Source organism: Necator americanus, chromosome II (genome assembly GCF_031761385.1).
Source record: "Necator americanus strain Aroian chromosome II, whole genome shotgun sequence".
Taxonomy (NCBI): Eukaryota; Metazoa; Nematoda; class Chromadorea; order Rhabditida; family Ancylostomatidae; genus Necator; species Necator americanus.
Window position 1 is genome coordinate 40,100,292 of NC_087372.1, and position 15,069 is coordinate 40,115,360.

Below are 15,069 nucleotides of genomic sequence, written 5' to 3' on the forward strand. Positions count from 1 at the left end.
TCATTGTCTCCATAATTTCAGCACTTTATCCTTTCCCCCGCTGACAACCTTGGTTCCTTCAGGACTCCAGTCAACTGTATACACTTCATCACCATGTCCTGGTAGGTCAAAGTGCAGCTGTTTGCTACGAATTTCCCAGACCTGAAAACGGTAACAGAATGACACAAAGCTGTTCAAACAATGAGAAATCTGGAAGTATTTAGTTATCCCCACAGTGCACCACACCTTGCTTTTGAAAAGGAAATCTAACCGCAAAAGAATTTCCTCTTCTATAAATTTTGTATTTAACAACAATCAATGACTCAGAGGACGCATAATTTGAGAATAATGAGACGCATAATGAGAGAAAAAATAAATAAGAGAAACAGAAAAAAGAAGAAACCTCTCACCTTCAGTGTAGAATCAGCCGATCCTGAGACCAACAAACGACTATCAGCTGACCAAGAAATTTGATAGACGGCGTTGACGTGACCTCTAAATGAAAAAAATTAGGAGGACAATAGAAGGTCAAAAAGGTAATACAATTATGAAGTGAGTGAGAGCAGGAACCTCAAAGACGCAAGGAATTTTCCAGTTCTCCCACACCATAATTTTACTGACTTATCAAATGAAGCAGAAGCAATATATCGAGTATCAGGAGAGAACATAACCTGTAATACAATAAACACAACGTAAATTTTGGAACACATACAAAATTGCAGGCTTACCTGATTTACCAATTGCTGGTGTCCAGTTAACCTTGCAATGGCATGTTTGGATTCCGATGGGTTCCAAAGGAACATTGTGAAGTCATCAGATCCACTAACTAAACGCTCTCCTCCACACACCTTCAGTGCTTCGTCATATCTTCGCTGAGCCACTTTCTGACACTAAATGCAGTAATAATACAATTCTGATGTTCCAGTGTAGAAGAAATATGACACGTATTTGTCTAGAAAAACCACAGAAGGCAGTACAAGCTGCTAAGAAAAGTAAAACAAAAGAGAAACAATATAAAAACAGTTTAAAACCTAGGAGAGAGGATGCTGCGAGTGTACTGTAACGTAAAAGTCAAAACTTTCAGCAATAAGTGACGTACATAGTTAAAAACAACAAGAGTAATTTCGAGAAACAGTAATTTCAAAGAAGCTGGGACCGCGATTTTAATAGCTTTATCTCAATACAGTAAGATCACTAGAACTGAAGCGCTAAACATACCTCTTCCTCAGTTGGCGGTCTATTGCAACCAGTCTTTGGATCAAAACAACTTGTGCGAAGTGCGTAGTCTGTATTTAACGCTAAGGTATTGATCCAGTGCGCATGCCCGGCGAGATTTCGACAAATTATTCCATCGCTAGTGCGCCAAACTTTGACAGTTCGATCCTGAAAATATCAAACAATTGTGGAAAAATGCATAACTGTGACTCGGCAGTTCGTTCTAACCTTTTCTTTCTTTTTTTTTTAAAGTTAAATTATAAAATTGAAAGCGTTAACTTCGGTATGTCGTAGGTTATGTATTATTACTGGTGCTGCTGGTATTAAAAAACCTATAATGAGGTTGTCAAAGTTCTTTTTTGAAGTGTTTGTTAAGAACCACTGGAAGTACGTTAAGAGGGCAGTACCTGAGAACCGGAGTAGATCAGACCCTCGCCACCCCATCGTATACTAGTTACGCATGCCGTGTGACCTGAAATTGTTGTTGTACTTAAGCGACGGTGATGAAAATGAAACATCAAACATTTTCAAAAGCAAATATTTGAGGAGCGTAAGAAACAACTGGAACATGAACTAGCCCATTTGAAAAGGTCGCCCAATGTTCCGTAGTCTCATACAGAAAAATCAGTGTAGGTGCTGTCTATAGGCTATCGATAACTCACCGCTAAGCGACCTTACTACGTTTCCTTGGATAGTGTCCCATATGTGTATGTTACCATCTTTTCCAGCGCTGGCAAGAAGTCTAGGAAAAAATATTTCAAAATCACAACGAAATCTCTCTGCACAATTCTGGGAACATACATGCACTTAGGATCCCTATGCATTGGTTGCCAGGCCAAATAAGTGATCCACTGCTTATGTCGTGTCAAGGTCTTCCCGATCTGTGCACCAGTAGCAGCGTCCCAGATCATGATCTTTAAACGAAACTTAAGCTACGATGCAAGCAAAAGTCTGTTTCTACAAGACTGTTTGCCAGTTAGAAGATTTAAAGAAAGAATGTTTGCAAAAGATAAGAACTGTTGCTTTGTTCAACAAAGGGTCGTTTCGAAGAAGAAAAGGCAATAATAACTACACCAAAAATATCTACCTTATTGATTTTCTGTTTATATTTCTGTTTATTCAAATATATTAGACAAAGGAAGACATAAATACACGAACGTGAAGTGTTGTAGAACAAACCTGCCCATTTTTACAAGCCGATGCGATCTTTCGAGCATCCGGAGACCAAGCTATGCATAACACCCAGTTTTTGTGTCCTTTACACGTATACAAAGGCAATTCCGTATCGATGTCCCATATACGAACTGTCATATCGCCTGACCCACTGGCAAGACCTCTGAAACCTGCAGCACGCCTCATACCAGAAACATACAGGATATGGAGAAAAGAAAACGAAGAAAAGATACAAAAAAAGCTAATAAACTTCAAGAAACGAAAAAAAAAACGCAATGGGTTTCTAGAAATCAGCACACAGAAAGGAGGTCTATTAAACTAAAATGTTAATTCACTAGCCTTCCATCAGGACTGAATTGGGCTGAAATCACGGGCTCTCCGTGACCTGGCATGCTGGATGAACATCGAGTCACCGGTTGAACTCGGAAAACTGCTTGAGGTTGATATACGAGACATAACGTCTGAACACTTATTTACCACCGATAATAATAATAAAATAATGACATAGTTACGATAATAATAATCCGGAAGATGAAAAAGTCACAGGGGTGAAGAGCAAAGAATCTCTGAAGGAACTACCATACCTTCTCATAGTCTATCTTTTCCAAGCTCTTCTCGATACTATCAATAATTTCAACACCATCTTTGGTAAAAAATGAGATCGGCACTGGATCATCACTAAATTAAAAGCCAGACCAATAGCTGATATGAGGTATAATCCCAAGGTAATGGTAAAAAATGATTTTAAAAAAATACCTGCTATCGAGTAACTGATTACACAGTATCTGCAGCTGATTACAAGTAACTGAAGTGGGAAGCAAAATTCCAGTCCCACCAAGCTCGCCACCATTTTCGCCAACGAATCGAACTGAGACCTGTCCTACAGCATCGTCATCCATCTATAATTAATTGAGTTGTTGGAGTTCCCGGAGTTCCACGTTAACGACCATGAAGAGAAAAACAAAAGCAGAATCTTATATGAAAATGTAGTTGGGCGCCCACTCAGTGGCGCCCTTATTTCTCGACGCTCTAACTTATTTTTTCTCTCAGTAACCTCAGCTTACATGTCATAGATCCTCTAAGACTAATGCTTAGCTCGTATGACCTTGATAAATTTACTTCGAGAAATAACGCCACCACTGAGTGGCCCTCCAACTACATTTTACCCCGGAGACGTTTGAAAAAACTTATGATTTCTATGAGTTGGGCCGTCTAGGAGTAGCTCAGCGCGTTGGTTCAAAGAAGGTTAGAATATCATTGCAGAAAAGATGCTCAAACCGAAGCAGACAACTCGGAGGCAGCAACATTAAAGGTCTTATGTGAACCGACTCTAATAAACTGCTCCACAGCGAAAATGTCAATCTGTTCCTCGCTCCTCGGTTGGACGTTAAGTGATACTCGGCAGTCGCAAATGCTTGTAGTTGCCTCTATCTAAGTACTGGTTTACCCCCACATGGATTCTTGTTTTCAAGCACAAGAGTGCTCATTGTGATAGATTAACGAGGAGACATCTTTTCTAGAACGTTCTGTTTGTTATTGTTACGTAGATTAACCATGCTTACACCAAACATCGGGGATCATGTTCCTCCTGTAAAAGAAATTATTTAACTGCGAATTGTGCCTCCTCTTCCGAGCCACAAGAAAAACTGGAATTCACAACTTTGCTTGGACCGATCCTTTGCGCGCGATTTACGTTGCAAAGTGACAGTTGTCCAGAAAAGAAGGGACGGGCGGTATTCATGAGGAATTCTTTGACCTAGTATAATACTTTTAACTTTCTTTGTTTCTACACTTTACACTGTAAAATTTCTGTTTTTTGATGCTACTAATTGTTTCCGAACATCCACCGCAGCTTCCCTTCCAGAGCTGACTTCGTAGTTCACTATTTCTTTTGTTTTGTTGTTGGAGGGTGTTTTGAAGTTCACTTCAATAGCAGTGATGTTTCAGGGGTAAAAATGGCCACCCGTAAAATGAACTTTTTCGAAAAGATGGCCAACATGCTTGGCTGTTTATATCGTCACCAAGCCGCACAATTTCCTCGACGATGGGAAATCCTTAAGGTTTCTCTTAACTACTTTTATTTTTTCGTCCACTTCTCTCATTGTATCATTATTTAGGCCGTTGGCAAGCATGAACTTGCCCCACCAAAAGCCACTGACTGGCCAGCAATCCAAGCTGAGTGGAAGAAAGTGACGCAGTTCATCGCAACGAAACAATACAAACAGCTTACTGTTAAGGTAAGCATTTGTATTTTCTTGTCAATTAATATGTGTCTGCGTCTATTTCCCAAAGTTCTTTATTTGAAATTATCTCTTATTTTTTGCGTGTCTTTCCCACTTTATGTTTGTTTCTCTTCTTTCTAAATTATACATTTAACATGATAGATCAGATCTATTTGCTTATAATTCACAATGCTCATTATACTTATTCATTGTGCATTTTAGGAAGCCCTCGTCTATACCGCTGTTGCTCTAGAAATTTCTTTCTGGTTCTTCGTAGGTGAAATGATCGGTCGTCGGTACATATGCGGTTATTTGGTAAGTTGTGTGATAGTTGCTGTCCTTCTCGCCCTTTGTGGGTTAAACGTTCTATCTGATCCTGTTATTACGACGAACCGGCATTGATCCAATTTTTTTTCCTATTGGTTTAGCTTCAGTTTTAAACAGGTAACATATTCAAATCTTCCACATTTCTGTCATTGTCTATTTCAGGTCCCATCCGACTACGTATCTAAAGACACCCGCAAGAAAGTTAAAGCGTTGGAAGCGAAAGCCAGAGAACTCGGCCAACACTAATCTTGCGTCTAGTTTAGAGTTAACTTTGTATAGTTGTTTGCAGTTTGAATAAATATCGACAAACGATACTTCATACTTCCGCAAGTCTTTTTTTTAGTGCAAATGTGTTATGATTGCATCTTTGCTAATCGTGTAGTGGCTGTTCTCCTCTTGCAAGTCTTCAATCTATTTCGTGTCGTTTATTTCGATTAAATGTTTCATTGGCTGGAGCAGATCCGAATGACTAATTTTCTCAGGTTCTGTTTCATTATTGGTGATTTTTTTAGAATTTCTTGTTTGAAAAGAAAGTTTTTGACTAATTAATTCTGGTAGCTCAGCATTCATTCTCTCCAACATTCTCTACTTTAGAGTTTCACGTTCATCATGTCATGAAATATAATTAAGAATGCAAGAGGACGAAAAGAGGTCGAAGATGACTTTTATTCCGGATGAGTGATATTTTGCTAACAGCTGGAAGCGACTTAGGAGCCTATTTGTAAAGTTAGGATCAGATGTTATTGCCATGCTATTTATGTTACTTTTAGTCCAACGGGAGGAACTGAAAGAATGTGAGAATTGATAACTTCGCAGGAAATTGTGAGGTCAAGGAGCTTAGGCGAATCCAGGAGATCTGGGGCCATTCGTAGTTCTACTACATGTTGAACTAACCCACAGGAATGTCGCATATAGTGTAGTGTAAAACTCGCTGCGAAAATTTGCAGATTTTGCAGCAGAGAAGAGCATACTTCACATATTATGCCAGTATTACATCCGGGCTCAACAATTCTCTAAATCCCACCGTTTAAAGTCCTTCATACATGGAAATATTTCAGTCCTTTATACATGAATGTAATTAGCTGCATCCCTCACGGATTTCACAAACACCTATTTTTGTGTGTGAACAGTCGAGTCAATGAATGATTTCTGCTACATTGGCGAAACAGGAAGATCACTATGTATCCGCGTCAAGGAGCACCTAGACGGTCTCGTAAAATCAAAAACATCATCCCCTTTAGGTGCTCATCGCAGACAGTGTCATGACAATACCCCTTTCAAGATAGCTGTCACTATCTTAGCACGCGAATCAGACATTCTAGCGCGAAAAACATTGGAAGCGTTTTATATCACGGCCAAAAGTCCTATCATGAATCGTAAAGAGGAATGCATCGCTGTGACCAACGAGCTGGCGCCATATCAGGACCTTTGCGGGGTTTTGACCTACGGGATCAGAGGCGGGGGCATCGTTACTAGTTAATACTAGCGGCGCAACTCTAACAACTGGTGGTCCGCTAACATCACGATTTCGTGGCTATCAAGGTGAGCGCTGGTCTGCTTTTCTGACGTTGCTTTTAAGTAATCTGTTTGCTAAATCATATCTTGTGGGATGACGAGGCGTTTGAGAGAGAGTAGATTACACGTGTCTTTGATTTTTCCAGGCTCTGAAGAAGGCGACGACGCCGAAACGTTGGCCAGAATAAAGATCAGTAACAATCTTGAATCATCTTAAGAAAATAGTACACGATTTCTGCTCCATTTACGCAAACGAAAATCGACTAAAATCGACAGCTAATTAGGTCCTGCTCAGAAAATGATCCGCGTACTACACATCGAAGCATATTGACTCGTCCAAATTGCTTGTCGCCGGTAAATTCCGTGCTTTCTTAAGAACGATTCAAAAACGCGAGCGCTATGGAATTGTACACTAGGTGTCTCGTACGGCAAAAACATGCTTGAGTTGGCGATGCCGCTAATCTTGATGAAGATTCACTGGTTATTTCTTTAACGGTTTGCCAGTATTTTAATGTGCTTTGACGTTCATACTGGTTGCTTAGACCTTTTTTTGAATCGTTATGTTGTTTATTTGAATTTCCACTGCTCTACGTGTTCTAATCATTACGGTGGCTATAGTGCTGAGTGTACATCCATTTAATGAACGGAAAACTAACCAGAATAAAGAATAGTTGATCGCCACTCAAGCAGATCATTTTAGTGATGGAACCTCCCACTTATACGTACTCCGACACCCGTCAAAGGGCAAGTAGTGCAGGATTGGGTCCGTTTTCTTTTTATTTGCACAAGCTCACATCTATTTTAGAACAAGTTTTCCAAATTAAGGAACCTCAACTTCAAATGTCCCGCCTCCCCAACAGGAATCTATTCCCGTTGATTTCCAGTCACAACTTGGACATATGGTTAGGTTGCTTAAAGATTCACATTTAAAATAAATTGGTAGTTTTTTTTTCTAAATGTCGCAACTATCGCTTCGCTCTCTTAGGTTTGGGAAGCAGGATCCAAGCAGATGAAAGATACCTTCAAATCATATGGAAGAATTGATATATTCAGACCGTATTTTGATGTGGAACCGAGCCAGGTATTGTTTACTTTTATGTCTGGAAATGGAAATGCTATTCCTCCTCATTACCTTCATCCTTACATTCATTCGCCCCTAAAATTTCTCAATCTTAACTGGTTTTCTGGAGAACGCTTATGAAATTGAACTTCTTGAATGCTGATTTATTTTGAATTAATTCGCGTAAGCAAATCTAAGAGTAGTTTAGAACTACGGGCACCTTGTTATATGCAATTACTTTGCATTATTTTATGTGCAAGGTTCAGATGTGTTGGTGGTGCACTCATTTTAACAACGATAGGTTCTCTAAGGAAATTGGGAGGAAATCTGGAGTTAAAATATGACCAGCTCGTTCATTCTGCTTCTTGGTTTCAACTTAATTTGGGGATCGTTTGCTTTTCCTAAAGGTTGAAACGTTCTTTGAAACGGGGATTTCATTTTCGGCTCTATGTTGAGTTTTTTCTTTATATCTGAACTTTTATGCAACGCTTACTGAGTATGAAAATGAAGAAAGTTCCTCTCTTCGATAACATTAAGTTCGCTGATTGGTTTTAACTGAGTGAAATGTGAACAATCTTAGAATTTACAGTCAACAAATAGCCTGCCTTATTCGCTCTACTTAATGCACCCGTCAGTTTGTAAAATACTTTTCAAGGTTCGCATTCGTCTTTTGCGCTCGTTTGTACCACGTCGGCCATCTCAAATGGCAACTTCACCTGATCTCTATGGTCCTTCAATGGTCGTTCTTACCATGGTCGCTTTGCTTCTGTACAACATGAAAAGTAGCGGGTGAGTTCCCGATTTCCATTTGAAATCTCATTAGTTTCCTTCTTTACTAAGGATTTCATTTCGGATCAAGTGCCAACATTTTCAGATTCAGATTTTTCTTTTCAGATACGTTGTGCAAAATGGAACACTGATGGGAACATCTTTCTTTACTTGTTTCGGTTCATGGATATCATTATCTGGAGTTCTTTATGTTCTCTGTTTTCTTCTTGGTGCCGAGATTTCTATGCTACAGCTAGTTTCGGTTTTCGTAAGTCTAAGATTGTTAGTCTTATTTTATTAATATCAAAGAAATTTAAGCTTAGAGATTTTTAGGGTTATTCTCTCACATCTCAATGTTTGGTGCTGTTGCTCACATCGATTTATCATACTTCTCACGATCATCTCTTCTTTTTTGTTCTAGTGGGGATTTGCTGTGTTCCAAGCGCGATTCGTATGGTTAGTACCTGATTTATCTTACCGTTAACTAGTTGTTGTGCAGAATTAGAAGGAGAATATTTTATGTAGAATATGAAGGTATTTTCACACATTTTCTTCTTTTGATTCTACACACAACAACTTAGTCCTGTTCTAATATGATATTTATATTTATTAATATTTTGTTTGCAGGGACTTCTTGTTTGTGTGCATGCAAGAATCCCGTCGCACCGTTTAATTCTAATCTGTGCTGCAATCGCTCTTCACACACTGCTCATTTTTTATCTTCATTTCGGATTCCATGTTATGCTTGAAGGTAAGGTGCCTATTCTTGTTGCATCTATATTAAAATCCCTTCAACATATTTCTTTCGAAACCAAACTAGTGTTGAAACAGGATATTTAGGAGTGATACTTGGATCATTCATCAAAACGTTCTAAATGCAGAATCAATAGAAATGCCGTATTCTGCCTAGTCAATCTGTCAAATGCGGTTAAAACTTTCTAAATATAACTCGAAATAACATTCTAAAAATTTAGTAATAATCTATCTAATACCAACAACAACAAATATTTCCAGAAATCGACCAAATCATCGACGGAACTGACCAAAATCTCGGACAAATAGTTAAAGGAAGTATGACTCTCGTTGAATAATTATATCACCGACGCTGTGTTGTAAGTAATTACCGGAATTGTCGCTTCAGGATCCTTTATTAATTGTTACGAAATCTTTCATTCTTAGTTGTTTTGTTCCACAGTGGATAGTTCTCTACTGTTTTATTGGCATATCTATTAGTTGTGGTGTATTTATATTACAAAAAAATAACGGGCTGTGATTATTTGTATGTGATAAAGAAATATCAATTCTTATCAACTTCAAATGTGATAACAACGTCTGGGTAACCTAACAACAATGAAAATATGAAAAATCAACAATAAAACAAGCCAAACTATAAGCTAGGAACTATGATGACTACAACAAATATCCGAATATCGCTAAATACTACCTAATGCCAGTCCTTTGAATGAGCAACACGAGATCGCAAATTCTACACTCCATTGTAGCGATATGTAGATTTCCTACGAATGAGCCACTCTAGGAATGAGTTACGAATGCTTCTACTAAACGGCTGTTTCTCTTTTGAGTTTAGTACCGAACATGACCTAAAATAGCACCTCATTATCTGGACTACATAAAGTGTGTAGAATGTAGAAGTTTGATTCGTTCCACTTTGATATCAGCGGCGCATAAAGCACAATAAGTTCTACCTCTTTGTTTCTTGCGGCGAGTTGTTCCTTTTCAAGCCATTCCATTTTGTGGTGATGTTGTGCCACAGCATCTTTAGTGTTCCGATCGATCATCTCAGAGGTGAGAACACCATCCTCCGAAGCATACGCTGATGCCTACACGAACACTACTTGAGATACGCTTCCAACTATTCGTGTTATTCTCTTTCAAAAATATTATTTTCAAGAAATTGCAACTTTTCCCACAATACAAAAAAAAGTTTCATTTTTCTTTGAATTCACAAGAAATTCTAGTGTTTGAGTGAGCGGAAATGAGGGATTTTTGGACCTCAGAAACAACTGAATATCAATATGAATCAAAGTACTAACATTACATAAAAGAATGACGTCTAGGGCCAATTAAAGTGTCACAAGACTTGACGATGCCTTCAATCACCAGCTACCTTACAATTTCTATATCATAGCTCACAGCTGATGGCAACGCCCCGTATTTATATAATAGTGACAAGGCAAAACTTCGCAGCTGTTCCGAACAGCATTAATTCACAATGTCTCCTGAATGTATCGTACCGTAAGAAAAAAAAAACGACCGTTAGCTAACAGTCTAATTTGGTCGACCGTCTAGTCGCAAGTGCCACAGAAAATACAGAGAAACTTTTTTTTTGAGAGATCAATTTTGAGATTTGAAAGATCTGCACATATAATTGATAAAGAAATTCCTACCTGCCATCCTATGACAAGTTTGCTGAGCTCTCTTCCACTCATTCCTTCCGTCATGTCAGCAACGCGAGCACATTTCTCCACCCAATCGAAACTCGCAAGCTTTAAGCGCTGTCCGCGAGCACCTAAATGCCAAAACGAGTAGGCATATGTAAGTGATTGAACTGATTTCATTTGCAGAAAAATTATTGGAGAACTTACCACTTGTGGCTGGTTTAGCGATGTGCTCTTCGAAGTACTGCAGGAGAATGCGTTCTCGTTCTGGTCTACCAGGGAGTTCGAACTCCACCAACTGATCCAAACTAAAAAAGATCCACACCGTAATTCTTCTGTTCAGAAGGACAGAAAAGAGGCAAATAGGTCACTGAGTAAAGTCGGAGCGGCGAATCTCACGTTACAAGGTATTGCAGTGGTAGGTAATGAAGGAGGTAATTTTACGCTTAAAAAAGGATTTGTTCGAAATTACGGCTATGACAAGTAGTGGAGCTTCGTGCTTGGAGAAACACATCGGATTCGAAAGCTTTGCTAATAACAAGTAAGTTAGAATAGAGTTTGCGAAAATATGGTTCTGAAAACATGTTCTGGCAATAAGTGTCACAGGAACTCTTTTTAAGGCCAAGGCCAGTAAACGTACGTCTTCTATTTATTTCTGGCGAGACTTTAATCTACCAATCTTTGATACTATACTCCCTGATTAAACAACACTACTCCTCCAGAGCTTGGTTTTATTGCTGATTAAAATGAGAGGATCAAAGGTGAATTCCTACCGGTCATTGACGGCCCAGTCGAATTGTTCGGGTTGATTTGAAGCCACGACGAGCATGAAGCGTCTGGATTGTTCTCCGGTGCGGAAGAGGAATGCATTCAGAGCGGCTCGAGTATCTTCCGACATGATTTCCTACAAAAAGGCCCTATTTCAGTTTTGAATGAGATCAATAAAGCACAAGTTTCATAGTCTTCTTTACTAGGAATAAAAATAAAACGGTAGTTACGTACTTTTGATCGTTTCTGTAGAAAGGCGTCAGCTTCATCGATGAACACGATAAGGCTAGAAAAGCACAATAGAAGAACCATTAAATATTGTTGGAAATCACGGCGACAAACCCCTTGCGGCTGCTTTGAGCCCAGTCGAAAACTTTATGGATGGCTGACACTCCTTCACGACCCATTGGAGCAATATCACCACCAGTTAATATAGCATAGTCCAAACCACTGTGCTGAGCTAGACTCTTGGCGAACAGTGTTTTACCCGTTCCCGGAGGCCCATAGAACAGTACGTTGCGGAACAAACCCTAAAAAAAAAAGACGAAATCAGGAAAACACCAGTAGAAAAGTAAGAAGTATAACAGATATAACACAAGAAATGAACCTCACCTTATTTCTTCTCGTGTTTGCAGTGGTAATCGCGATGTCTCTTAGTTGCCTCTCCAAATTTGGCTAAACAACCAAAATCGAAGGTGATAATTCAATTACTACAAAGAGAAGTAGCATACCGCCAAAACAACTCCTTTCAGCGGATCATGTTTCGGTCTGAAGATCATCTTCGCCGTTTTTATAGGATGTTTCAAGGTTTCAATCGGGGTTACACGGGATGTTTCACGAACGAGACTTGGCTTGCCCAAACGAGCCTCGGCGTATCGGGCAACAACTCCTGGAATTGGAAAAATAGACCAATGAAAACATCATAAAAAAAAAATGAGGGAAGAATCTACTAACCAGTTCCACGTTTCGCTACATACCATCCAATTGCTAACGCGGTTAAACTACCAACCTGTAGCGAACAAACATTCCAATACAGCGATTTTACTACGAAAAAACTGCACCCAATCATTACTAATACTCACAGCGGCGGTCATTTTAGTCTTGTCTGAGAGGAAATCCTGAAGCCCTGCTCCTAAGATAGCACCACTTGTCCTGTAACGATTCACAGTACACCACGTATGCACGATTAATAAAGTTGTAAATATAGAATTGACATTGTGGGGCCGTGCAAGAGATTACTGGGCCTATCAGCTCTTTAAGATGCATTCTGCGCACTTATTTTAGGAAATCTTTGGGTAATGCAGCCACTTCGCTAAAACTAAGCGCTCTAGTCGTCCAGTAACCCCCTAGAAGACTTTGTCAGATAATTGGTCAATCTTGAATACATTTAAAACATGAAGAAATGACAAGACCTACTTGATCTTTTCAATAACTGTTTTTCTGTTTTCCTCCTCATGTAGTTTCATCTGCTCCAAATTGACATCACTGAAAAGGTCTGCGCTAAGAGTGGAGTTAATATTGTACAACTTCCATACATGAAAGGAATTAAACCAACACACTAACACTAACAAAAATTAGAGATAAAGAAACAGAAACAACATACCGATTCTCTCTAGCCGCCTTAGCTCGTGCCCTGGTCTCGGCGTCGATCTTCTCTAGTTCATATTTATGTTTAAGCGCAAGCTCGTGTTCGATCGTTGCTGTAATCACATTTTTCAATGTAAGATGAAGTAAAACGCTGGTCCAATCTATATTACCATATCCTACGGGGCACCTAAGTATTTAAATGAAAAATAAACAAATCAATTTATAATCGAAGACCGTCTTTCTATCGAATGTACCTGATAAATGACCAAATACAAAGGCACCTAAAATATTCTCATTCAAAGAAATCAGCTCATAAACACACCCTTCCTTAGTGCTTCTTGTTTCTTCACACTTTCTTCCTGCTTACGAAGACTCTCTTCCTGCATTCTTGCTTTCATTGCCAATTCGTCATCAGCCCGCTTCCGAGCCAATTGATCTTGATAGTCTGCTCGCTAGAATCAAAGCTTGGGTGGATAAATATTGGAAAGTCGCAGTGTAAGAAGAAAGGAAAGACGAATTTGTGTAGTTGAAGAAAAATAATAAAATAAAAAGTCACGCACAGCTCTTGCATGCTTTGTTTCCTCATTCAATGTTTTCCTACGCTCCTCCTCTGCTATACGGGTCTGGTCAGACTTCATTGCTTGTATTTGTGCTTCTAGTTGCTGAAATTTGTGGCGTTTTTTGTAAAAAAAAAAGAAAAAAAGCTGAAAGAAAGTGGAAAAAGTGATGAATGAGCTAATTCACCTTTGTCTGCTGTTCTACTTCCTTCTGCCTGGTCAATTCCTGCATCCGGCTCAATTCCAATGCCTCTTTGGCATTTGGAAATCTTTCCAGTTCTTTAGCCGCCTTGGCTGCCCTTTCTAGAGCTGTCGAATCGAACGAATAAGCCATTCGAGAGGACTGCTGCTGTTGTTGACCTGAATAAACTGCTAAAATACTCCAACGACAGTTACCAACAGGAATTCTGACTGCAAATAGAAGGCAAACAAGATGGAGTATTCGATAAAATCCCCCCGAAAAACAAAACGTAGTAAATGATAAACCATTGACAATCCATTACCTTGGCCAGGATGATCTTGTCCTGGTGCTCCACCTTGAGGATTGTAATCAGCCGGAATTTCCGGCGGTGGGGTGGGCTTCACGCCAAATAACCACGACATCTGTATTCATTGGAATATAGGGGTATAGTCCGGAGAAAAGTGAATGGCGAAAGTAATTATGGCTCGATGAACCAATAAAGAAGATACTACAACATAAAATCGTGTTTATTCCCAAAGAAGTATATAAAACATACTAAAACAAATATTAAATATGTATAATGTTATCATTTCACTTATTTTTTGATAAAATCACATTACATTACCACGAGAAGCAGCGGCAACAATATCACCAAACTCAAGTAGTGGTATTTGAGTAACTAATGTATGCAGCTCCAAGATAGAGGTGATTGTAGGGCATAGAAAAGAAAAACGAATTAATTAATTGAAGAATAATTATCCCGTTTTAGACTAATAGTTATGCTTACAACAAGTTAATGAGACAAGTTTTCAATGACGGCCAATAGATAGTCCTTATCCGGCGCAATCATGATCTCGTTCTTTTTGGTTCGAAGACGAAGAAATGTCAAATCGTTCGATCCATCCAATTCTCGTATCACACTTTTCGACTTTTCGCAAAGTTGTTGAAGAAGCGCCGTGTGTCGTGCCGTGGATTCATCATCGAGAGTGGAGCGGATGGCACGACCTACAACACAAAACAGAACAGTAGCTAATTTTTAATTTAAAAAAAAAGACTCCGTTCCTAGCTCAGGAATAAACTGGTGCCTGAGGAATGAAAAAGACAAAGAACACATAAAAATTAAATGGGTGAAGTGCTGAAAAACAAGCGGATATATGAAAAAAAAAAGAAAAACTAGAACTAACCTGAACTATCCATCACTATCACACCCACCACGCCTTTCTGAGACTGTATTCGTTTGATAGTCTCCTCCACATCCGACATGTCTTCTAGAAATCTTCAGCATCAAAAATAATTATCGTTGGGTCCTGACACAGAA

General features: G+C 39.1%; 5 protein-coding genes across 7 annotated transcripts; 2 read left to right on the forward strand and 3 right to left on the reverse strand.

Annotated features, from left to right (window-relative positions):
- RB195_020877 (uncharacterized protein) lies at nt 1-3,266 on the reverse strand (the record flags this gene model as incomplete). The annotated part of the gene is made up of 12 exons (XM_064189400.1): nt 1-141; nt 390-474; nt 550-650; nt 708-869; nt 1,198-1,362; nt 1,602-1,666; nt 1,857-1,936; nt 1,996-2,108; nt 2,374-2,530; nt 2,707-2,828; nt 2,952-3,045; nt 3,124-3,266. 12 exons carry the CDS (start codon nt 3,264-3,266, stop codon nt 1-3), a joined length of 1,428 nt encoding a protein of 475 aa, XP_064045281.1.
- A 1,056-nt stretch (nt 3,267-4,322) lies between these two features.
- RB195_020878 (uncharacterized protein) lies at nt 4,323-5,162 on the forward strand (the record flags this gene model as incomplete). Of its 2 annotated transcripts, none has more annotated exons than XM_013437293.2 (4): nt 4,323-4,427; nt 4,485-4,604; nt 4,812-4,904; nt 5,079-5,162. In XM_013437293.2, the coding sequence occupies 4 exons, from the start codon at nt 4,323-4,325 to the stop codon at nt 5,160-5,162; spliced, it is 402 nt and encodes a 133-aa protein (XP_013292747.1). The 2 variants fall into 2 exon arrangements, with proteins under 2 accessions (XP_013292747.1, XP_064045282.1); XM_064189401.1 differs by having other exon boundaries at nt 4,356-4,427.
- Nucleotides 5,163-6,095: 933 nt separating this feature from the next.
- On the forward strand, nt 6,096-9,350 carry RB195_020879 (uncharacterized protein; the record flags this gene model as incomplete). 2 transcript variants are annotated; one of them, XM_064189402.1, is made up of 10 exons in its annotated part: nt 6,096-6,157; nt 6,403-6,458; nt 7,132-7,194; nt 7,257-7,333; nt 7,417-7,512; nt 8,147-8,280; nt 8,386-8,527; nt 8,593-8,715; nt 8,887-9,010; nt 9,274-9,350. In XM_064189402.1, the coding sequence occupies 10 exons, from the start codon at nt 6,096-6,098 to the stop codon at nt 9,348-9,350; spliced, it is 954 nt and encodes a 317-aa protein (XP_064045283.1). The 2 variants fall into 2 exon arrangements, with proteins under 2 accessions (XP_064045283.1, XP_013292748.2); XM_013437294.2 differs by lacking the exons at nt 6,096-6,157; nt 6,403-6,458 and having other exon boundaries at nt 7,134-7,194.
- Nucleotides 9,351-9,818: 468 nt separating this feature from the next.
- RB195_020880 (uncharacterized protein) lies at nt 9,819-14,173 on the reverse strand (the record flags this gene model as incomplete). Its single annotated transcript, XM_013437295.2, has 17 exons — nt 9,819-9,860; nt 9,966-10,100; nt 10,668-10,789; nt 10,866-10,966; nt 11,432-11,562; nt 11,661-11,712; nt 11,769-11,956; nt 12,039-12,101; nt 12,158-12,315; nt 12,381-12,435; nt 12,509-12,578; nt 12,843-12,911; nt 13,030-13,126; nt 13,336-13,465; nt 13,574-13,675; nt 13,758-13,930; nt 14,074-14,173. The coding sequence occupies 17 exons, from the start codon at nt 14,171-14,173 to the stop codon at nt 9,819-9,821; spliced, it is 1,788 nt and encodes a 595-aa protein (XP_013292749.1).
- A 371-nt stretch (nt 14,174-14,544) lies between these two features.
- RB195_020881 (uncharacterized protein) lies at nt 14,545-15,014 on the reverse strand (the record flags this gene model as incomplete). The annotated part of the gene is made up of 2 exons (XM_013437296.2): nt 14,545-14,756; nt 14,936-15,014. 2 exons carry the CDS (start codon nt 15,012-15,014, stop codon nt 14,545-14,547), a joined length of 291 nt encoding a protein of 96 aa, XP_013292750.1.
- Between the last annotated feature and the right edge of the window lie 55 nt (nt 15,015-15,069).